The following is a 24,873-nucleotide window of genomic DNA, read 5'->3' on the forward strand; positions in this document are numbered from 1 at the left end:
GTCGAGAAAATTTGAACAATTGCATTGAGAGACCGGTTGACCAGATCCATAATTTGTAGATCTGGAGGATGTGCAAAGAAAGGCTCCAAAAATATAGAAAAAGACAGTACAAAAACAGAGCAAGGGAAACAGGGAGCAGAGGGGAAAAAGCGTTCGTCTTTACCGAGAGCAAGAGATTAAAAAAAATAATCTAATTTATCATGTGATTAATTGGTTATTATTTCTTATTGTGACCGGCCTATTTGTGAATGTTTAAATAAGCTAAACTAATTAGGTGTTAGTTTCTAATGGTTTATCTTTGAACTGTGAAACAGTTCGAAAGGTCTGACAACTTTTTCATGGTGGTATTCATCTCACGAGGACAACCTCTTCAACGCTGGTCGTCTGTCCAGCAAAACAAGCTTTTTTATTCCAACTGAGCTCCTGGTTTCTCTAATTAAATTACTGGAGTCTGTATGGGTCTGGTGTGCGTAACGACTATCAGATGAGATAAGTTGGCTTTGAACAATACAGTCAGTGTTTGCTACACTTCAGTGTGTAATTATAATAGACTGGTTGTAGCTAAGCGTTGTGCGTTTATGAGGTTTTGGAGAAGCGGTGGTTTGCACACAAAAACAGGCCGAACAAAGAGGACGACCAGGTTTAAACCTTTGATCATTACGACGTCTAAAGTACAGGGCACCTGACTGCTAAATGTTCAAAAACATCTGGTTTGCAGATGTGGGCAGGTACAAAGGAAGCAGATTCCAGAAGGATGCTGGTGGGACAGTGGAGAATCAGATAAAGACGCGGAGAGCAGCATCAAAGAAAGGATTACATTAAAGTATCAACAGAAGAGACCCAAGCATCAGATCATCAAACGCATGTTGACTTTGCATGTGTAGAGCTTTAGATGGCACCCAGGAGGATGTGTTAGCTAAACACGGGCTGAGAACTACCCTGGTGCAGATCACAACACTGGAGATGCCCGAACGTCGCATCTCCATCTTCGGATTAATACACAAGAGATTATAACGTTCACAGTAAGATTAACTCTTCAACTCGTACGGATTTATACGCAGCTTTTATCCCTACATGATTCCAATCGTTCTGTTTCGCTGCTCTGTGTTTTCATCTCACTCTTGTTTTATTTATAGAGCACGTTTCATACGATCAAATGCATCCCGAAAACAATCAGCAATCACATCAAAGAATACCAACCAGGAAGTAAAATTATTAGGCAACTAGAATATAAAGTGTCATTAACTGAGGGCACACAATCTTAATCAACAAAAAACAAATAAATTAAAATAGTTGAAATTGCAGTGTGGTTTCTATTCTCAGTCATTACATTATAGTCCTAATGCAAGTTGTTTTTGAAAGACTTCTCCTCTCATCAAAAAGGATTCATCAGTTCAGTTCAGAACTGATAGGAACTGAAACGTCTCTAAGAAACAATCAAAATTAATTTACTGTATGTTATACATGAAGTAGAAGGAAACTGACATTAAGAACAAATTAAAAATGCAAAAGAAAAAAAGATATCTGAAAATTTGAAAAAAAAGTTAAAGGTGGAAAATGTAAAGATTAATCAATAAATCTCCTGTTCAGATTGTAGATCTGAACAGCATACAGCTGTAGCTGAGTTTCATTACAAATGTGAGCAAATCTTTGAGTTGTGCTGATGTTGAAAAAAAATAAAAATTGCCAATGAAAGTAAAATCACATGTTAATAAGCTTGTTCTCGCGATAAGTCATTACAAATCATGTCAGGGCCGGATGTTGATGCATATACTACAAAAATAAAAAATAAAAAAAGCAACACTGTGTGCACTGACTGCATCAAAACTGAGAACTCCCTAATTTCTGTCTATAGACAGTATCAATAGAAGTTTTCAGTTTAGAGAAAATATGCATATGCTCATTTTTATGTGTTCTAGTCCAAAGGAAAAAAAACTGTACATTTGTGAAGACTTCCAAAAATCTGCATCAGTGAATCTTTACTTTAAAGGAGGGAGTCTCCAAAACAACTACTGATGAATCAGATAGAACGTGACTGAAACTTCAGTCTTTCTCCAGAACAAACACAAAAATATTTAGCAGAGAATCCTATTTATTGACACATTACACACTGTAGGAAGTCCGCAGACGTCTTACAATCTGTAGAAATCAAAACACTCACAGCTTGTATGTTTTAAATACTTCACCTTCCTGAGATCATAACCAGTCGTGTGGTGCCACTATTAGAAATTCATTGCTGAAGAGTTTGACCTCCAAGAAATCCACATGTGTTTTTACAACAGTAACTCGTTACGTTTGCTGAGCAGCTGAAGCATAAAAGAGCAGCTGGAAGCGTTCGTCCAGCTCGCTGTGGACAGGTGAGGCCGACACCCGCATGTTGACTGTTGGTGTTGACGCAGCTGCTGCTGTTGTCAACTTACACATGGTACCTACCCCCCCTGCCCACTCTGCCACCCGCCTCGGGGCCGGGCTACAAGTCGGCACCTCCAGTTGGATTAGAGCGAGGATCACAGCTTAGAGTTTATATAGAGCGTGTCTCTTTAAAATGACCATGACAAAGATTGCAGATCTGAACAACATACAGCTGTAGCTGAGTTTCCATTACAAATGTGAGCAAATCTTTGTGTTGTTGCTGATGTGGAAAAAAAAAAAAATTCCAAATGAAAGTAAAATCACATGTGAATAAGCTTGTTCCCGCAATAAGTCATTACAAATCATGTCAGGGACCGATGTAAACATTTTTATTATAATTCGTTATCATCTTCATCTCTCAGCCATCAGAGGAGACATCTGTGTCTTATTCAGGCGTTGGAGCGACAAGCTGCCTGGGAACAGCTATTTTACAGAAGAGCTATGGATTCAACATGTGTGAGTGACTAGGCCTCCCACTGTAAACAATAAACCAATTAATCGCATGATAAATTAAAAGAAACAGTAATTTTCATTTGCTTGATTTATTGTTTCTCTTTTCTCTCATTTTACCAAAAACTTCAGGATAAAAGTCTTCAGTCTGATGTTTTGGTCTCAACTAAACCTTTTTTGGAAGGATAATTTTATTTCCAGAGTTTTCATAATTTATTTCATTTGGTGTTTCTTTTGTTTGTTTTCTTTATTTTGGGCATTCCAAATATCTTCCAGTTAAAGTGTTTAAATGTTCATTAAAATTTAAAGTTTATTTATGAGAATGTGTTCTTACAATTTTATGCAATTATTACTATTATGTTACTTGAAAATGTTCTCCAAAACAACAATGTTATCGTTTATCGCAATAAGTTCTGGGGCAATTTATCGTCCAGCAAAATTGTTATGACAGGCCTATGAGTGACGCAGCATTTTATGAACTATGCGACGCTGTGAGAGCTCTGGTGGAGCCAGATGCACATTGTGCAAAACAAAACAAAACAAAACAAAAAAAACCCATCATCCTCCAACTACTTCCTGTCTTCTTCTTTGTCGTTTTCACCAGTAGTAACATCCGGTTGTTGATCACACGATGCGTGTGATGTGAAAAATGTGTTTTGATACGGATGGAAAACCACCTCATCCTGACGCTAATTACATTTTTTAATCTGAAAACGTGATTTTTTTTATTGTCATATTTCAATTAAGCCAGTTTATTTTCGTAATTTCAAGTTGCACAATTTTCTCGTTAATGGAAACACAGTTACAGGCTTACATTCTGTGTGTCGTCTGTCCTCCGAACCTGTCTCTGTGTGACTGCGGTCAGCTCAGTCACTGTGGAGGTTTTACCCCACCTGAGCGACCCCAACCAAAGGAACAGTGCGAAAGTTTACAGGAGGTCAGGTGACCCCCACCGACCCCTGGTTACAAAGTAATCTCCAGCTGTGTGATCTGTATCCACTATATACTGATCCATAAACACACCAAGCAGCACAAAGGAGGCTCACACTGACCAATCAAGTCGATGTATTATTCCCCCTTCACTGGCCTTGAGTCACCTTGGCGCCTACCATGGGCAAAGCGTAGACCTGCTGATTGCGATCCACCTGGAGTCTGCCATGATAGGCTGGGGGAGGAAAGGGGAGTAGCAATAAAGAAAGGAATGCGCTCCTGTAGTCCAAGGGGATTATTTCCATACGTTTCCCCCCCTCTGCTCTACACACCTGGAGGGACTCCTGCATGTACTCCAAAGAGTGTTTCTACTCTCTGTAATCCGCTTTGTTGATTTTGGAAGCAGCTCAGCGCTTTTGTTTCAGTCAGATTTATGAAGGCAGCCCCGGCCCTGCAGTCAGAGGCTTTACTTACATGCACATACAGTAGCTTCTCTGATCTGATTTCATTTTCCCCTTTTGTGCTTCTTTTTTTTCGTGCTTATGCGATTTAAAGACAAAGTGGGTTATCTTGTGACTAACAAGACCACCACTTGATAAGGTCTGGGACTCGATTCCTCCCCAATGATGTTTTCAGGGTTAAATCTGTGCAGATGTTTAAGTAGATCAGTGTCAAGAGAGCGCAGAGGACTTTCACTAAACCAGTTGCTATGGTTATAGAAAAAAAATATTAAAAGATAAGAAGAGCAGAAATAAAAACAGATAAAAATGACAAACAGGATAAAAAAAAATCTCTGTGATGCCACTAGAGGTGCATCCAGGGCCAAATTTACATTGATGTGGAGCCCTGGGTGGGAAATCGTTTTGGTTCGCTAAATAATGCTAATGCTATTTATGCTAATTGCAGTACATTTATATGTCCTATATATAACCAGATATGAACTGATGATACCAACTGATTAGATTTAATGCATCCCTTGGCTAATAGCACCATGTTGTTTCCCCCTCCAAAAAAACCCTATAATTTTTCAAATACTTTGTTATTGTTTATATGCACAAAGAAAAACAAGATATTATTACAACTCACCTGGTATTAGTTTATTTCTCATAATAGTACAATGTTTGCAAACATGTATTCATAAAAAAATAATAATAATCTGTGGGCACCCCAAATAAACTGTAACCTTGGGTTACCGCCACTTTAAGCCCTTTCTAAGGTCCAGGCCAGGTTTCACCAAGAAATCACTAAATACACCAATGCAAGCACCACTAAACTGCGCTGACAACACTCTTCCATGTTGAAGTTATTACAGAGGGAAGAAGACCCATTTCACTGCTTTCAGAACAAATGAGATGTTTAATATGAAATCACAAGAAGCTCAAGAGCTTATAGAGAAAAAAACTTTTTTTTTCCTTCAAGCAAAACCGAGACTTTTGTAGACTATAGTAAAAACGTATAAAAGATAAAGCGGCTCTCCTTTATCCATTTGATGACCTCAATTCTATCAGAAAATTCAGGGAAGGGATCGTTTATAATGCTACAGGGCGTACATACCTGATAATTGTCCTCACAGCTAAAACAAGATGCTTAAACGTGTTTAAAGTGTAATTTCCAAAATCGCATCTTTGCTTTGAACTATTAAATCATGTGATGGCATTAGGCTCTTCAATAACCGAATAAATGATTCAATGATCTATTAAATAAGGATTTTGCATTCAAATATTAAGCTAACTATTGTTATTTTGAAGTTATTTTGAAGGAATAGAGCCGAGTACGTATAGTGCTACATTCTGAACAGTGAAATAGAAGCTTGTTTTCTTTTACTTATTATTATTTTGTACAGCCTCATCTGTCCCAGACACTGTTTGCATCAATGGCTCTGATAGCTTTGGCTCTGTAACACTGGCTTGTAACATAACAGTTTTATTAACGTGTAACCTGACATATAAATTAGATCCATTTTCAATTCATCCAGAAAGCAGAACTAAAGATTTTTGGTTTTAGTTGTAGTTTTTCAAGATTGGCATACATCGGAATCAGGCCAAAATCTGATATGAAATCTCTGATTAGCACAGATATGACTAATAATTCACTCTCAGTTGAATTTTACATTTAAAAACACATGCAGGGAGTGCTAAAGTGAAGGGACATGACTTCACGTTTGAGGTGATCTAGCAAAAATAAAAACCAAACATTGTATGTCCAGACAAATTATTTCATTTGAAATAGCTTAAACATTTGAGTAATGAGATTATGTGTCCAAGATACTTAATGTATCTAAAATAACACGCACTGAATTTTTCAGACTGAAGTTTTTGATCATGAATCAAATAGTGATTTGTTTACAGAAAGGTAAACCAAGCACTTTAAAAAAAATGACACAAGTTTCAACTGTCTACCATTGCAACACACCTAATATCAGAAATTTACTGAAGACGGATCTAAACAAGATTCCACTATGTAGATGTTTACCAGAAAACAGAGGCAACAATCCCCCTTCAGCTCAAAATAAAACCATATTTAAGTTCTGAAAACAAAGACAAAGCAAAACATGGGGGTAAGTAGATGACCCTGGAGGCACTGACTGACCAACAACTTCTTCTGGATTAGCTTTTTCACATCCCCGCAGGCCTCCTGGTTCAGGAATCTGTTAATAATAGGGCTTAACGAGTCTGCATGGGAACAGGCAGCGCTCATGCAGGTGGAAACAGCGAAACGTGTGAGAGACAGCCGGATCAGGATCCTGCCTGAGAATGCAGCAACAGGGAGAAGTTGTATTCCCAGGAAGCCTGACACAGATTTGTACTCCTTCATGGCACCTGATTATATTCATGTATATGGACGCGCATTCCCCGCTTTCAGTGTATTGGTGCCTGCCACGGAAAAACAGTGCGCTCGCTTGCACCCAGATGAAAAATATTTGGCCTTATTCCATGCAGTCCTTGCATTTAATGCGCAGACGTGTCGTCCAGCAAACAGCATGCCCCTCATTAAAGCCCGGCTTGCCAGGCTGCAGCTACCCCGCATTGAGACAGCAACACCGGCTCTTAATGAGCCACCCAGGACTAATTCATTCGAGCAATAACATTTCGCAGGTGTGTCTTTAGGCTGGTCTAAAAACAGGAGCTCTACTTATTTTTTTATTTATCTTTTTTTTTTTTAACCCCATAAATACTTCTGTCGGCGTCGACTTAAAATGTTAATGCAACACATAAAAGCAGTGCTGACGAAGATGCCCTCGTCCGCCCAGTCAGGATGAGAGAGACATCTTGGAGCTTACCAGAGAGCATGACCGATGCCTTCGAAGGTCTTCGTGGTCCTCCGTAGCAAAAACCCAGCCGGGCAAAAACATTCCTGTGGCAGACTAAAAGACACAAAAAAATCCCCTTCGGTGAAAAAGCTACAATTAGCAGAAAGGGGTGGAAATTCGTCGCACGCGATTTTTAAAAATAAAAAGCCCTTCGTTCACGGTGGCTCCGCGTGCCAATTGTAATTCACCAGCAGCCTCGCGACCTCCGCTGCGTCGGAGCCGCGCGCATCTCAGTCAGCAGCCTCTTTTTTCCGCGAGAAGAAAGCTCCCCCTTCTCCACCGACCGAAGAGCCGCTGTTTTTCACTGCCAGCTGAGACGTTACTGTCACAACACGGAGGCCCCTCCCAGATGTTTCACGCCTCCCAGTGATACTAATGTCGCCCAGTTGTTATTAAGCGGAGAGGCATGAAACGGAAAAGCAGTAAAAGCTAATGGAAGTGATTTTCCTCCTTTCCCTTCTTGGTTCAAGTAAGATTAAATGTGTGTTAAACTTGAATACATTGTTGCTAGAAATAGTTATTAAATATTCTAAAAGTAAAATTGCATTTTTGTGTGTGTGTGGGGGGGGGGGGGGGGGGGGGATGCGGCCGTGTGCGTGTGTGTAAATATATATATTTTAGTTCAGAGAAGATGAATGAAAGTCACTTGAATCAACGCAGAATAGTCTACAGTGAATTGTGTTTTCATAACGCTTAAAGCTGGTGTACATCATTTTTATAAAATGTTTTTTTTACATACATATTTGTTAAGCTATTGCTTTGTCATGAGCAGTGATGGCATAGTGACTTTGAAAAAGTAATTTTAATCGGATTACTGATTACTCCTTGAAAAAGTAACTTAGATTACTGATTACTTCTTTTGGAAAGTAACTAAGTTACATTAAAAGTAACGTTTTTAGTTACTTTCAGCAGCTGCTAACAACAACGCTGTGAAAATGACATTGATCTTTGCCAATACTTAATTGTAACCTATTTTATAATGGTAGCATCAACATTGTGTCTCCACTTATAAGGTTGAACTGAAGGGGAGATTTTTTTTAATGGTTACAGTGCAAAAAAAAAAAAAAGCTTTAGAAATTTGTGCGTGGGTTTGTGTGGTCCAGTATTGTCTGGAAAACTATAAATAGGATTTTAGACCCTCCCCCTGCCCCCTCATTCCCCGCCCCAGCGTCCAGGTTCTGCGTTATGTCCCTGCCTTTGCTGTCAGAGCGCAGCACACACTCCTCCTGCCGCTCCACCACTCAGATGTCCCGCTCAGTGGCGCAAAAGGTGGCTGTGCAGTGTATGCAACGCATAGGGGCGCTGCAAGAGGGGGCGCAAAAACCATGTGGGAAATTTTTTTTTCTAGTCAGCATTTTATGTACTTAACAGTGTATGAAATGATCAATAACAGAGGAACAGCACTGATTAGGCGCCCCTCTCCCATAAAGGTAGCTTGGGCAGCGGCCCTTCAGAAGCGCTGCGGCGCGTTTTTTTTTGGTTTTTTTTTTGTTTCTTTTAAATTTGTAGTAATGCCTCGACAACAGGGAGCTAAAGATGGGGCGCAGAAAAAACTCCGGGGCCCAAAACAGAAACGGAAGAGGGGGAAGGATAAAGATGTTGGAGAGACGAAGAAAAGCTTCGTCTCTCCAGGTGAGATGTTCGCATCCACCTCAAAAATATGTAGTTGCGCCCCTGGTCCCGCTGCACAGATTTGTGACACTTATCTTAATATTACTGATTATAAGGGCGTTTAGTTGCACCACTTTTACGGACTCGTTCATTCGTGGCTGTTTTCACGTTTATTGCGCTGTTCATATTAGTCTCGATGTTTGCAATTTTCTGGAGCGCAACGCGAAGCTCAACGTCATTCACAGCAAATATATTAACTTGACATTAACAAAGACAAAGCGGGACGGATCCTGAGTTTGACTAAAACTAACTGGATGACAGACAAATTCTGGGGTTTGTGTCTGCTTATTTCCGAGCCCAAAAACCGCAACCAGCGACTCATTCAATCTGCAAGCGACTTTAGAAAAAAAAATAAAATAAAAAACAAGCCCAAAGCTGCTTATAATAATCGGACTTGGCGAGCGAAACTCAAAATAGTTTCGGTTTGTCCAGCAACAAAATGCGCATCTCCCTCTTTCCTCCATTGTTTATGTTTCTGTCGCATAAAAACGGCAGTCACTCCCCAAGAGACGTAGAGGAAATAAAATTTAATTACAAAAGAAAATAGTAACGCACAGTAACGCAAAGTGATTTCGATAACTGTAGTCTGACTACTGGATTTGAAATAGTAACGCGTTAGATTACTCGTTACTGAAAAAAGTGGTTTACTGACATCACTGGTCAGGAGACAGTATAAGGTGGTCAGCATGGCCACTGAAGACAAATAGTTTTCTTGAAATGGAAAGTTGTTTCTCTTCTTCTTACACTGGCGGCATTAAGCCCCTCCTCCTGGCTCTGATTGGTTGTTTTTGACCGGGAGCCATTTCTTCAGGATCCATTAGCAGCACTGGGAGGAGGTGGAGGAGCTCTATCCTTTCACAGATTTTCTGACTTATATTATACCTTTACATAGTTTTAACATGCAAGTAAAAAAACTAGATTTTTAATAAGTTACATAACCCAAAAAGAAGCAGCTAATTGATGGCACAAAATGCAAGGCGATCCTGGAAGAAAATCTGTTGTATCTTCCAGCAGGTCAATAATCCAAAACATAAGCAAAACTGAGCGCATATTTAAGCACTTTAAATTTTTCTAAGCTTGAATCTTTTCGGCAAAGTAGAAAACTTCAGTTTCTATATATGACAAAAAAGAGTAAAATTAAAATCATGTCATTTTTCTTTCCCTTTACTATTTAGCTGTTTGATCACAAAAAGACATTAAAATACATTGCAGTCTGAAGCTGGAGACATAAATGAGATCAAATCGTAATATCAGACAGACAGCTCAGGTTTAACTGTTTGGAGAAAATTGTAGCTAGGCAACCAGTACATGATTTAGGCAAAGAAGGGATGCTAAATAAGAAGCTGGAAGGATGCGTAGACGGGTGTGACAGAGGTGGACGGTAGGATTTAGGTACCTCTGGTAACCTGTATAGGAAGCAAAGTCGCAATTTCATTCTTTTATTAATAACAGAAAAACATTTTCTGTCTCCAAGTACAATAATTAGTCCAAATGGAGCACAATAAGTTCCTCGCTCTCATGATCAGAACACATGATCCAAAGAAAAACCAACAACTAAAGTTTGGGCACTGATTTAAAAAAGTCTTTGATCCAACTCTTCAAATATGATTTCTTCCGATGACTAAATTACAATAGAATTTTAAAGCATCAAATATACACAAAGTAATTGAAGAAAACATGATATCCAAAATACATGTATATGTTGAAAATGCATAAAGTTTCACATTGTCAAAAAAGTCACTGAGTTATTCCACAAACATCCCAAAGCAGACGGCAGGGACAACGGAAAAAAACTAACTGGAAAAAAAAAATAGATCCGATTGATTTAAATTTTATTAAATAATTATAAATATTTCTACTAGCCATGGTTGCAAATTAGGGAAAGAGTCTAAAAAATTCTGCTTCATCAAGGTGTTTGAACGGCATCATCTGCCTGATGACTGGACTCCATCAGCACCTTCATTTTAAGGACATCTCTCTGGAGTACACACACACACACACGCCCCCCCACATACACACACACACGGGAAGTAAACAGGCCCTCAGAACAATTACATACAAATGTCCTCAACTTCTGACGTTATGCTACCCTTTGTGCAAAAAACATCTGGCAGAGCCCCTCCAAATTATAATCTTTCATGGGTTTTTCCATTTAAGCTGCACATATTTCAGCTTTAATGTGACAACTGCAAACATCTTAGGAAAAAAAAATTTAAAAAAATCCCACTCTGTTTCCGGGTCAGGAAGTGACCAGACGAGATGATAAAATGGAGAGGTAGTGTTTTGTTTCTTTCAGGAGCAACTCACTCACTGCCAAACTGCTACCGGTTTTTTTTAAAAACACATTCTTATTTGACGAACTTGCAAGTTTCTTTCTCCGGACGGCCGAACTCGCGCAGGCTTTCTCCGATTCACTACATACGTCAAGGGAAAGTGTGCTGGAGACATTTCAAAAGACAAAACCCAACAACAATCAAACGGTTTCTTGAAAATAAAAGGATTGGAAAGAAGAAGAAAAAGAAAAACTGCTGCATGACAAAGGAAGCGTGTTGGTCGTTTCGTACCGAGAATCTCTCCATTTGTATCCTTCGTGACAGCAAAGGATACAAAGTAAATTTATGTGATCCACAATAACAATGTTATGCTGTAAATAATATCTGCGTGAGGCAATTATGATTTCATGTTTACTTGCCTCCAAAATAAATAAGATATTATTCTAAAATGCAATCAATCAACGGTAAAGTAAGAGGGTACGAAACAGAAATTAGAGCGAGATAGTAACGTGACGGTAGACTGGCAACCCGGAGTTACAAACTCTGTCCAATTTACAAATTAAATGTTTTTCCAATCAGAATGCAACTGCTGTTTGACTCCATTATTTTTAAATACTGGTGTAGCACGGAAACAAGCACGGAGACCAAAGTTGCCAGCGAGAAAAACTGCCTAAAGTATCAATTTGTCTGAGGACTGACTATTCAAATATGTAGTAGTAGTAGACGGGCTATTTTTTTCAAGTAAGAGACAAATGCATGATGGGAAATTAAAATACATAATCCCACACACTGCCAAAACACACAGCCACACAGACAGTCGTTTAGAAAAATAAATCATAAAAAGCAAACACCAGTGTGATAAAAATGTGAAAAAAAATACATATATACATATACAGTGTATATATATATATATATATATATCTATATCTATATATATATATATATATATATATATATATATATACACACACACTCATACAGCTCCTGGAATTCCTTTGGTGATTTTCAAAAAGGTAAAACATACTATCACAGTCCAGAGGTAAGTCTGTCAAATTGTCTCTCAACTGTACAATATAGTGAAAAAAAACAACAACAAAAAACAAGAAAATGAAAAAAGAAGTCACTGCTTCCATCCAACTGTTTTTCACTCTCTGTGATGGATTTGAAGTTCTTGTAGTGCTTTGCAGCTCGCGCAGGTCCGCTCGTTCTTCTTGATCAGGAAGTCGCACGTGGCCGCCCGCTCCAGCACGATCGGCCCTTTGTCGAACAACGACTGCTTCGTGGTTAGTCCCTGGCACACGACGAACCGCTCCAGAGACAGCAGCAAGCTGACCACGTCGGTGGCCGTGCCGAGCCGCGACGGGTGGATGTCGTAGAGCGGGTGGATGGGCAGCAGCGGCTGCTTCTGGACGGTGACCTGGTAGCAGAAGCCCGGGTCGATCAGCACCATGGTGTCGGCCATGTTGGACTGCTTGGAGCACTGGATGAGCTGCAGCTGCGGGCCCTCCACCATGATGGCGTACCAGAGGATGGGCAGCACGGAGGAGCGGAGCGCGTGGAGCAGCTTCATCAGCTGGTTTTCCAGGTCCATGCCGCTCTCCGCCGGATTCTCAGCCAGACTGAAGATCTGTGTAATCTGTGGATGATCCGAGGAATGAATAACACGGGATTATTTGGTTAACATGTTGAAGAAAAAAAGACATGCCGGACACTCACCATGGGAAACTCGTCCTCGTCATCTTCCATGTGCTTTGGGGCATTTCTGCCTGTGTGCGATTTCTCTGTATCCCACTGACTGTGATGGTCCTTCAGTAATAAACACAGTCTAATGAGTTAAAACCGTTGAGCATAATGACGCATTATCACACAAACACTTTAAAGAAAAAAGAAACATGAAGGAAAGTTTATCAAAAATTGTAGGGATGCATGATATATCGGTATTGACATTGGTGTGAGCACATCGGCATCGATTCGAGACATAAATCTGGGCTGATGTCAACAACCTATATCTACTTCCATCTCGTTGTCTTTCCTTTCTGGAGGGGAAGTGGAAGAGGTTGCTCGTGTGGCATTTGTTTGGTCATGTGAGAGTGATACTGATGCAGTGCAGGATTGTGGGAAGTTTCCCTGAAGCAGAAACGCAGTGATGCAGTATCAGTAATTATCGGTTACTGGCCGAGCAATATTAACATTGGACACCAATGTCGGCGAAAATTTTCATATCGGTGAATCCTAGGGACCGCACGACACGGCTGATAAACGTATCATGACACAAGAGTTTACCATCAGTCTATGTCAGGGGTCTCAAACTCCAGTCCTCGAGGGCCGCAGTCCTACAGTTTCTAGATGTGCCACAGGTACAAAACACTGGAATGAAATGGCTTAATTACTTCCTCCTTGTGTATATCAGTTCTCCATAGCCTTGCTAATGACCTAATTATTCTATTCAGGTGTGGTGCAGCAGAGGCACATCTAAAAGTTGCAGGACAGCGGCCCTCCAGGACTGGAGTTTGAGACCCCTGGTCTATGTAAATAATTGTTTATCAGTTTTTGGTTTGAAATACATTCAAACTGGTGTTGTGGCTTTTCCTGCTTTATCTGCTGCTGCACAAGTTAATCAACAGCAGGTTGTTGCTAGGTAACCAAAGAGTGAGTTGGAGGAAGGCAACAACGTTTCTTAGCTAGTCGTGAGAGGTTGAGCGGCTAGAGCAGGGGTGGGCAATCCTGGTCCTCGAGGGCCGGTCTCCTGCAACTTTTAGATGTATCTCTACTTCAACACACCTGAGTCAAATAATGAGGTCATTAGCAGGACTCTGGAGAACTTGACTGCACTTAGGAGGTGATTCAACTATTGGATTCAAGTGTGTTGGACCAGGGAGACAGTCAAGAGTTGCAGGACACCGGCCCTCGAGGACCAGGATTGCCCACCCCTGGGCTAGAGCCTTTCCTCTGCCTACATCCCCCAGAATGCAGTGCGGTTCTGGATGCGAGTTCAGTGAAATTCTTGAGTGCTCTATCAGACATATTATCTATTGATATATTATTGATTCATTGCGCAGCTCTAGATAAGCATCTCTAAAATAGTAAACACAGTACTTCTTAATTAGGACATATATAGAGAAAAAAAACATCCAATCAGAGAGCAAGAGACTATGTCAATAATGTATGTAAATTCTTACAACACTAAGCCACATACAACCATTTGTTTTGTTTTATTTTTACAGAGATGGCCCGGCACCAATAAATCAATTATTGATCAGCTCTATTAGCTCTGACTAATTAATGCTTGACTGAGAATGCTACAGCGATCTTGATTCGTCCGTCTCTAGTTATGTAGTCAACAACGTCGACTTTCTGATGCAACGGTGTCCAAGAGACGCGTGTCTGCTAGGTGGTCACTGTTTGAGCGCGTTGCACCCGTCTTGGTCCTACAGCTTAAAAAGCTCATGAATGTTTACTGTAACATCAGGTTTTTATCTGATTAGATGACTCATAACATCTTACCGCAATAACAAAAACTGAAGGACAGCCAAGAAAAGAGGAATGACAGCAGAATCAGATTACCTTTTTGTGGGGGATGGCTCGCTGCCACGCAGTCAAAAAAAGGCTTTAATTTCAACAGAGTTCAAACGTGTGCCCGGTTAGCTCTAATGAGCCGTTTTCTCCTTCTGTCTGTCTGTCTTTCTCTTCATGCTTACATTTAAGCTAAATGGGAGATTTAACAAACGATAAGCTTGTGACTGGTATTGGCTGGCAGCCAGATTCATCATCTTTTGGCCAGGAACTCAACAAAACAACACTCTTTGGTGTGGACATTGTTACTGAAGGGAAAATTAAAAAATAGTGTCAGTTAGATGCTTAGGAGCTCATTAGAAAGAAACAAAGTCTGTAATTTATTCAGGTTACTAAGGTTAACTGAGGTACAGCAAACATTTTCCATTAGATTTTTGTTTTTTTAAACTCAGTTGTGAAACATACTGGATTTGGAAATGTTGTCACCTTTCTAGAAATCTCAAATGTTAAGGATCTCTACTTTACATAGTTAGATACACAAAGAGTGCTTTTTTCTTTTTTATCGCCCCGCAAGGAGTCTTTTTGTGGGCTCTAGTGTCCCTTTTTCAAAGTAGGCTGACAGGAAAGGGGGAAAGTTAGGGGGGAAGACATGCGGTAAACGTCGTCAGGTCCGGGAGTCGAACCCGCGACGGCAGCGTCGAGGCTACGTTGCTTCTGAATGTGGGTCGCGCTAACCCTTCCACCACCACAGCACGCCCCAAAGAGTGATTTTTAAGCAATGCAACCTGTCCCACCTTTAAGCTGCTAACCGCTAGTGTAAGTTGCTAAAGTCAGCTTAAAATGTCAGCCTCGTGATTATGTTATAATTTTAAAAGAACGTCTTGTAACTGGACAGAAACTTCTCACGGACATGGAAGTAAAAAGTTTCAAAATAATTACATACAAGCTAGTATTTTAAAATAAAAACTTACTGGTTGGGAGTAGTTATGATTGCTGATGTGAGGGAATCGATCCAGCACGCCGTTCCGCACCCCAAAATCGGAATGATTCAGCTGGCGAAACACAAAATGGATTTATGTTGTGTTTGCTCGAGAGCCCATGTGTCAAAGTCAAGGTCAGCGGGCGAAACCTGGTCCGCTATAGCCATTTATGTGGCCCTCAAAGACTGGAGAGGACCACATAAATGCAGCTTCAAGATAACAGTTGTGCTTAAGTATCACTTTATCGGTCAATTCAATGAAAAAAGATGTTAAATATTATCTAAAAAGTACTCAGCAAATGCAGAGAAAATGGTAACATTTTAAGCGTTTGTTGAAGGGTAGCTTTATCACAACTTATCTAACGTGACAAGATCCAGTTGGAAAATTAGCAACAATGTTTCTGGCCAAAGCCCTCCGAGCCTCACCGGTTGTGGATTGCTGTCCTCGTCGTCGTCGTCATCGTCGTCGGTGTAGTCCATGTCAGCCTGCTGATCTTGGCTTCTCTTTAAGCTGGACTTGCGGCTGTATGTGTAGTGAGGCCTGGGCCTGCCGGGCAGCAAAGGAGCGTCTAGCCCCAACTCAGCTCCAGCCATCTGGAAGGGCAGCAAATGTCTCTGGGAAATAAATGTGCAGTTCCTTTACTATGACAGGGTTTCGGCAGGTTTCACCAATTAAAATTTAAAGACCACCATGAATGTAATCTAAGACCTGGATCATGTCAAAATTGTACGAAACCAACAGCCTAAACCCCAGTAGTGCAAAGCTTTTTCACCCACTGAATGGGTCGGCAATCGACTGCCAATGGCAAAGACGAATCTCATCCAGCCATCTGCCCATAAATTTGAACTTAAGCAATATGTAATGTTTATTGCTTGTTTCATAAATAGTGACTGTATGATGTTTCATGACATAAAGCACTTCGAACTGCCCTGTTACTGAAATGTGGTATATTTAAATAAACTTGACCCTGATAGATGCTAGCTTGCTTTTTTTCTTAGCTAGCTAGTTTTTCTCCTCCCTCCGTTTCCACTGCAGGAAACATAACCATTGATTCCAGCTAATATAGCTGCTAATACACTTATGCTAGCTAGCGAGCGTATGTTAGCAGCTAGTTACCAGTAACGTCAACAGCCTCGAGTCACAGAACAAATAAGTGGCTCAATCATTTGCCTGACAGAAAAGTCCAACAAAAAAAAGAAAATGTATACAGATTAAATAATCCTGACACAACAAAATTTAAGACCAGCTTGGAATTTAGTTATACTGGTTGATCTGGTATTGTATAGCAGTATGTATTGTTTTGCGTTTTTTGGAAAGTTCTTAAATGACTGTCAGGACTGGGCTTGTTCATCTTTACGGGATAGGTTTTTCATTACTATTATTATTAATATTTTCCTTTTCTCATTAGTAATTTCAGTGCGTTGTATATTTCTAATGAAAACCTTTCACTGAACTAACATATTTAAGGCTAGTTTACATTTTTTAATGTGATTTTAGGACATATTAAGGCCTTCATTTTAGAAATATGAATGCAAGACTTTTTAAGGACGCGCAGACACCCTGTACAGAAACGCACAATCGCCTCATTGAACAAGTGTCTTACCATTGCTTGCCTTTGACACTGCCGTAGACGACACTTCTGCCTTTTCTTGTTGCTGCCTCCAAATTTGGGTTTGTCTATGCAGAAATCGCACACGCCGCAGTCTTTCCTACACAGGCAGGCCTTACACTCGCCACAGGAACGTCGCTTCCGCTTTTTATGCCACTAGAAACAAAAGTGAGAGGAGAGAAATCCAAAAATCAAGAATGCAAACTGGACACGATTTCACAGTTTTTTTGGATTCTGTTTTATGAAGGCCTTGAAAATACAGCCTCTTGTTTGTGAGTAAAGGTCATTCATTCATAGAGGTCGGTAATATTTTCTTCTCAAATGGCAACAAACGGAAAAGCGTTCAAGTATAGTCAGCAGTCTGGACAAACGAGAGTTGTGTACTCAGTTTATATCAGCCATATTGAAAATAGTTGAAACAGCAATGCTTCAACAACAATCCCAGAGTTCACTGGATGAAGACACTGAAGACTGTTCAGAGTTTCTGCTCTTCCACAAGTGAAAAAAACAAATCTGATTTCAAAAGCAGGGCACACGTCAGAATCAGTCAGAGAGACATATGGTTGTGAAAAAGTTATTTCCCTTTTGATTTCTTCTGTCTTTTTTGTCTGTTAAAATTATGCGTTTCAGATCATGAAACTACCTTTATCAGAGTAAATACAAGTGTTTATATATAGTGATTTTGTTTATTAAGAGAACAAAATCTACCAAAAAAATAAAATAACTAGACTAAATAATGACCACTGCTTCTTATAGCTTTCAAATGGATCAATTTGCAGAAAAATAACCAAAAACACAGATGCGGTGTGTGTCAAACTGTCAGCTTTTGCTGCTTTCCCTGCTACCGAGACTGATTAGCATGCGCCACATGCATTTCTTAACGGCTAGCCATGACGTCTCCGAGATGTTTGAGAAGCTTCCTGCACTCGGCGGCAACAAAACAGCACAACACCAATGGGAAATACTTGGGACAAACTTTGGCAAGCATCTTCAAAAGGCAAAAACAAAACTTGCTCACGTCATCGTCGTCGTCTGTCGACATGTCGTCGTCGTCGAGGTCCACGTTCGCCGAGAAGTTCTCCGTGTCGCTGCTTTTGAGACTTGGATGCTACGTGCGGAAAAATGCGATGGGGTTCCTCACTGGGCAGTTTTCCATTTAGGTAATACGTGTAAAATACGAGTGCACCGATTGCAGTTTTAAATATCGGTGATCGACTCACCGATATTTAAAAACCCGGTTCAGATTTTGACTTATGCCATTTTTTTTTCCCCGTCTGAAAAGTCGCAAAACAGAGCGAAAAAGTCGCCAAGTTGTCAACATTTAATTTCCCTTTGCAATCAAAATATTTTTGAATTTGCAGATGTGACCAAATGTTTTTCAGGCAGCCATCTCTCTCTGCAGAGCGAAAGGAGACAGTGATTTCAACACCTTTGCGGTGGTGAATGAGATCGATTTGTCAAGTATCGGCCGATTTGGAAAAAATTAAGGGAATCGGTGCACCCTTAGAGTAAAAAAAATGGAGGCGCGAATTGCAGTACAAAAGTGTTACCTGTGACTCTGTGACATCATTCTGTACATTTTCAAGAGAAATAAAAAGAACAAAAAAAACCAAAAAAACAATTACAATAAATCAGTTAGCAAGGGAAATGTTTCAGAGTTGTCCTTTGGAGACTTACACTATCTTCATACGTATCAACAGGGTCAACAAAAGATCTCTTATAAGTTACATTTATGCTTCCTGGGCTTTGCTGTAGAAAAAGAAAAATTAAACAAAAAACATTACTTCAATTGAATTTTAAACAAGTTCAGCTAAGACTAACGCTAATTAGCTTAGCTTGCTAGCTTCCGTCAGCTTACCTTGCGTATCGGACATATGCACCTGCGTTTTCGACAGAGGCGTTTTCTCGCTTCGGGGCTTTGCAGTCCGTGCTTGCAGTTTGCACACTGACCACAGTCGATGGCATTGTGACAACCCACGCACTGTCCACAAGGAATCCACTGACAGTCCAAGAAGAAAAGAAAACAGACGAAAGTGTTATTTGTTTGTTTTATTTTATAAATAATCTAGAAACTAATACGGGCTACATTAAAATGTTATGCAGACCGAATGAATTTCATCAGCATAAAGCTGCAGCTTGTCATCTGGTGATACTCTACCTTCCTGAAGCGGATCAGCGGGTGCTCTATCGACTTTGATGTTGCTGAGATTAAAAGAAATTTTTTTTTTTTACAAAGGAAAAGGATAAAAAAAAAAACGCATGAAAATGCTTTTTGCAACATGTTTTATTTCTGAAAATATTACTAATTACACACTCCTACAGACACATACCCCAGCAGGAGGGACAGCAAGGCCGCTTTCTTTGTTTGTCATACCATGTACCTGTAAACGAAATACCACACTTTGCACAGATCCTGTGGAGAAACAGGGCAACATTAATTCACATCCGCTGCAGTGACATGCATAAACACGAGACAGATAAAGTCGTACACAGGCCGGCGGAGGCCCAGGGATCTCAAAACAAGTCCACAACCTTGACGTTTTTTGTCCGAGCTTGTTGTCTGAATGCCAGATAACAGGCGTGAAAGTTTCTCTTAGATAAGACTGAACAGTTTTTTTTCCAAAATCTTTTTTTCCCTTATCTTATTTTGTTTAATTTAGACATCCAGAGTTATCCAAATTTAATGCTTAATAAAATGATAACATGTTTGAATATTACAAGATGACTTGCGGGTGTGGAAACATCAGGCAGTGTTTGCTAAAAACAAAAAAAAATCACTAAAAACTTACAGGAATTTTTTATATATATATATATATATATATACAGACCAAAAGTTTGGACACACCTTTCTAATTCAATGGGTTTTCTTTATTTTCATGACTATTTATAAGGCAAGAAATCCCACTTATTAACCTGACAGGGCAACACCTATGAAGTGAAAACCATTTCAGGTGACGACCTCTTGAAGCTCATCAAGAAAATGCAGAGTGTGTGCAAAGCAGTAATCACAGCAAAAGGTTGCTACTTTGAAGAAACTAGAATATAAGGGGTATTTTCAGTTGTTTTTCACTTTTTGTTTAGTGCATATTTCCACATGTGTTATTCATAGTTTTGATGCCTTCAGTGTGAATCTACAATGTCAATAGTCATGAAAATAAAGGAAACTCATTGAATTAAAAGGTGTGTCCAAACTTTTGGTCTGTACTGTACATATATATATATATAAATAAAATATGAGTCCTCAATATGATTAAGAAGGCAGTTTAAAAAAAATAAACAAAAGAAAAACAGTAAGCTGTGTTTAGCTACGAACTTACAGGTAGGCCTGTCGCAATAAGCAATGAATGAATCAATCACGTGATAAATTAAAACAAACTCAATAATTTCTTCAGTCTGGTGCTTTAGTCTCAACTAGACCTTTTTTTTTCTTGTTTTGAAGTACAATTTTGTTTACAAATGCTTCACAATTGATTTTATTTGTGGTTTCAGTTGTTTTGTTTATTTATTTTTGGACATTTTCCAGTTCCACTCTTAAATATTAATTCGAATTTAAAGTCGACTGATCTTTGAGAATGTCTTCTTGCATCATTACACCGTTACATTACTTGAAAAATATGGTCTCAAAACAACAATGTTATCGTTTGTCACAATAACTTATGGTGATGATTTATCATCCAGCAAAGAATTTGTTATCGTGACAGGCCTACTTACAGGGTGCTCTCTTCCGATCCGAATTCTCCCTTGATCGAAGGCAACGAGAGCGGACGAGACGACGAGGGGAAAGGGAGCCGGATTTTTTCCTCCGACTGTTTCTCCTCGGAGTTGGGGCTCTGCTTCGACTCCCCTGTCGAGCTGTTCAGCGAGACGCTCGTCTGGTTGCTGTGGACGTTCCTGGGCGTGATGTTCGGAGTCAGCCGGTGGTGGGAGTCCGGAGTCTCGGCCCCGTCTCCTCTGTCCATCCAGCTGGACTCGGAGGAGGACCGATCCCGATAGCGTTTCTGAAACGTACGGGAGCGCGGCAAAGTGTTGTAGTTTTCTTTTTATATATATTTAAAGTTGTTAAAAATAAATAAAGACGTTTTTAATACCTTTGTTCTGGGTCGACCTCTCACTGGTGGGATTTCCCCTTCCACGAACTTGCCGCTCTTGTATTCAAACTGGGTCAAGTCAGTTCCCTGGAGCACTGTAATTAGTTCTACTCTGCTCCTCACTCGGTCACCCCGTGGACTGCCAAAGAACACAATTAAAGCCACTAAAGGAAATCTGATTGGCAAAGTGTCATTCAGGTAGGCCTGTCGCGATATCGTACGATAAATTAAAACTATCGACGTCATTTTAATTATCGGCATTATCGTCTCTTCCGGCCTTTTTCTCTTTCTGTTAATGACACTGAATGAAAAAAAGGCTCAACTCCGGTGCTCTCAACTGACCCCCCCCTTCCTCATTTCCTTAGTGTAAAGCCCAGCGCTCACGACACGATCTTAGAGCTGTCAGCCGATTGTCGGCCCATTTTTAAAACCTGACAGATCACACATTAGCCGACAGAAATCCTAGATATAACGGTTCGATCGGTTCGTTCCTGCCGTGTGGTGTCCAACAATGGGCACAAAATAATGGCTACAAGTCCAGTGAACTAATTTTAAAACCAGGCATTAATCAACGCTTTACTACAGTCTACCTGCGATGCATGTGGCTAGTGTCAGCGTAAAGTCCTGACTGAATGAAAATCATTAGAACCTATTTATGTCACGTTAACGAAGAACAGCTGAAAAGTTACCGGGTTTATCAACTGCAGTAGCAATTTCGCTCCAACTCCTCCTCTTGTCATTTCTATATTCTTTGCATGTTGAATAAACATTAATGTTGTTTCCACATATCATCTCTGATGTTCCTGGACTTCTGCAGTGTCAGCTGTTTGGGATTCCCCTCAGAAAGCACGGAGGAGAATCCAGCACTTTCTGATTGGCTACCTGTCACATTCAACAGGCTGCATTAAAGCGCCTAGTCAGGGAAAACCCCTGATTTGGATCTGAGCGGCAACAACATCTACCATAACACACCACAAGAAAGACCAACTTTCTAAGATTGTCATAAGGGGAAAAATAGGAGCAAAAAATCATGTAGTGTGAATTATTACATCAGGTAGTCGATGTGCCCATCTTCTCCATTTAAATCTAATTATTACTGAAGGGCAACATAATATACAGACTTCATAATCTGCACTCTTTTGGTTGAATGCAGTATTTATTTCCACTTTGGCTTTATGTTTAGTTTCTTTTCAAGTGAGTTTTTTGTTAATGGAGACTGAGAATCCATTTTATTTTTGTTTTTGGTTGTTTTGTTTATTTTGTTTATCGGTTCCAGTGTTAAGTATTCTTTTGAAAATAAAGTGTTTCTATCTTTGGCAAGAAATCACATGCATTATTACGTCATTTCCATTAAATCGGTGTAAAAAGGTTTTCAAACAATATTATCGTTTATCGCAATAATTTTTGAGACAATTAATCGTTGAGCAAAATTTGTTATCGTGACAGGCCTACATTCAGGTGTTCTATTGCCATTAAAAATTAAACCAGGAGGGTGTATATATGTACTGTATATACGATACATGCAGTGGCACACAAAGATATTTTGGGGAGCAGGTGCTCCAGTGGAAAAAAGGGCACCTTGTCCACAACATGGAACCACCAGCTGCCTTGGTAATTGTCTTTTAAAGGCACAGCTTATACATATACTTCAAATCAATAGCCATATGTTGTCTTGAGTAACACACAACACACTGTTTAAAAAATTATTATTAATATATATATTTTTTTACATACCATGCCTATAATCTGTGAAAACAATGAGCTCGCTCCAAAAACAACCAATCGGTGCCGGGAGACGGATCTTAATGCTGTCAATCAAAGTCGTGCATGCACTGCTAAATATGCTAATAGCAGCGAAATAACTCATCTTTATCGTTTGTCATCGGTGACTATGCTAACCAGCTCTAGCATTCACAACAGGTTCCGCTGACGGGAAAAGCTGTATAAGAGCAGAGACATGACTGACGGAGGTAAGACCGACCTCCTGCTTCTGATTGGTTGTTTCTAGTTAGCCCAGGAAGAAGGCAAAAGAACTGGATTTTTTTCAGATTTGTCATGAAACACAGTGACTGTTTCAACAAATGTGTATATAAATTTTTTTAAAAGTGACATACTGCAGCTTCAAGGAGTCATTAACATTATGTTCTGACTTTCTTTTAGTATTTTCAGTTAAAAAAAACAACAAAAAACAAAAACAACAACACAGTTAAAAGAAAAGCAGCTGCTAGTTAATACGTACCTTAGATAATACACGTCCTTCTGGCCGATGCTGGAGCCTGAGCGTCGAACAACCTCTTTGCGCTTCCAACCTTGTCCGAGCACCGGCCACTCGACCCATCCCTCTTCAGGATGAGCGCGCTTACGTCGATACCCGTAAATCCTAGAAGAATAACAATAGGAAACACATAAAAACGAATAAACAAAAACAAGTTTATGTTTCGTGGAATTTAGAAAAGAAACGTGAACCTACTGATAGAGGTGTCTTGTGGCTCTCTCGCTGCCTGCAACGCTCTCTGTCTCTCCTGGCAGGCTTTCTTCATCTGGATCATCATTGTCATCCTCAAGCGGCTCGAACCAGTCCATTGGAGGCTCGCCAGCAGGCTTTCCTTCCTCCTCCTCCTCCTCCTCCTCCTCTTTGGCCTCTGCTGGGGTGTTTTCAGCAGGGTCCAAGCTTTTCTCGGCTGCCTCTTTGGGGTCATCTGAGGGTGCTGGTGGTTCCTCAGAGGGATTGTCTGTCTTGGGACAGTAGAGAGCTACGGTGTCTTCCCCCTGGTCCTCCTCCTCCTCCACTGCCTCACTGGCAGGGACCTTACTCTCTCCTGCTGCTTCTTCACTCATCTGTGCACCAAGGAAGGGCTACAGAGAATCCAATGAGTCTTCCCTCAGATAGATAATTTCTTCTACAGTTGCGCGGGCATCCCATTCAGAGTGGTCTGTTTTTGACGCTTGACTCCCAAGCCTGAAGGGGAATGGATTAAAAAAAGAAAAAAGGAAAAACGGGGGAGGTGGTTTCAGATAAGGGTGAAGAAGGTTGTATTCCAATATAACGTAAAGTCAGCACGTGCTTTGATAAGAAACTGTTCACAACGGAAAGCTACGAGGAGGTTTTGTTAACGGTTAATTAGCTTGCAACGGTATGTAGCTATTGTTAGCCGCCGAGCACAACGTTAGCCGCACAAACAAGCAAGCGCCTGTTCCGCACAAAATGCACCGACTCTCGGCTACTCTGTCCGAGTCACCCATTTACGGCAAAAACCCGCAATGTAGCGAACAGTCACACAAAACTACTGGTGCGTCAGACGGCTATAAACATTTACTGATAGCGGGGATGACGTTAGCCACTGCTAGCTGTAGCACCGTTTGGGGGGTGCTTTGCTATGCTGATATTCATCAACCACTAATGTGTTATCAGCTGGTTTTTGTGGTCACTCTGTTAAAAATTTTTGCCGAAGTGGAGAGATAAAAACGACACACCTTCTCGGTTATTATTCCCCAAATTTATGCCACTCTGTTACAAGTAGGTTCCTTTCAGTTTATGAGCCAGGGCTACATTAGCCCTGTACCATGCATCCAGCACAGACAACGGAAGCGCTCGAGGACCAAAAGAGGAACGTACGACAGAGATAACCTCCTCGAA

General features: G+C 40.4%; 1 protein-coding gene across 3 annotated transcripts; it reads right to left on the reverse strand.

Moving 5' to 3' along the window:
* Positions 1 to 10,196: 10,196 nt before the first annotated feature.
* Positions 10,197 to 24,841, reverse strand: mbd1b (methyl-CpG binding domain protein 1b). 3 transcript variants are annotated; one of them, XM_028003319.1, is made up of 16 exons: positions 24,711 to 24,841; positions 23,707 to 24,195; positions 23,476 to 23,616; positions 21,237 to 21,375; positions 20,860 to 21,146; positions 19,479 to 19,561; positions 19,307 to 19,350; positions 19,007 to 19,147; positions 18,826 to 18,897; positions 18,699 to 18,719; positions 18,167 to 18,256; positions 17,143 to 17,304; positions 15,965 to 16,153; positions 15,531 to 15,611; positions 12,763 to 12,852; positions 10,197 to 12,682 (listed from the first exon to the last, which is right to left on the reverse strand). In XM_028003319.1, the coding sequence occupies exons 2-16, from the start codon at positions 24,072 to 24,074 to the stop codon at positions 12,191 to 12,193; spliced, it is 2,400 nt and encodes a 799-aa protein (XP_027859120.1). In that variant the 5' UTR covers positions 24,075 to 24,195; positions 24,711 to 24,841; the 3' UTR covers positions 10,197 to 12,190. The 3 variants fall into 3 exon arrangements, with proteins under 3 accessions (XP_027859120.1, XP_027859121.1, XP_027859119.1); XM_028003320.1 differs by having other exon boundaries at positions 15,965 to 16,132; positions 23,707 to 24,833; XM_028003318.1 differs by having other exon boundaries at positions 23,707 to 24,832.
* Positions 24,842 to 24,873: the final 32 nt, after the last annotated feature.

Source organism: Xiphophorus couchianus, chromosome 20 (assembly GCF_001444195.1).
Source record: "Xiphophorus couchianus chromosome 20, X_couchianus-1.0, whole genome shotgun sequence".
In the NCBI taxonomy this organism is placed as follows: domain Eukaryota; kingdom Metazoa; phylum Chordata; class Actinopteri; order Cyprinodontiformes; family Poeciliidae; genus Xiphophorus; species Xiphophorus couchianus.

Coding starts and splice junctions, on each gene's coding strand:
- mbd1b (XM_028003319.1), bottom strand. CDS start 24,074: ATGAGTGAAGAAGCAGCAGGAGAGAGTAAGGTCCCTGCCAGTGAGGCA. Junction 18,720..18,825: donor TTGATACGTATGAAGATAGT/GTAAGTCTCCAA, acceptor GAAAATGTACAG/AATGATGTCACAGAGTCACA. Junction 15,612..15,964: donor AGGACAGCAATCCACAACCG/GTGAGGCTCGGA, acceptor GTGTTTCGCCAG/CTGAATCATTCCGATTTTGG.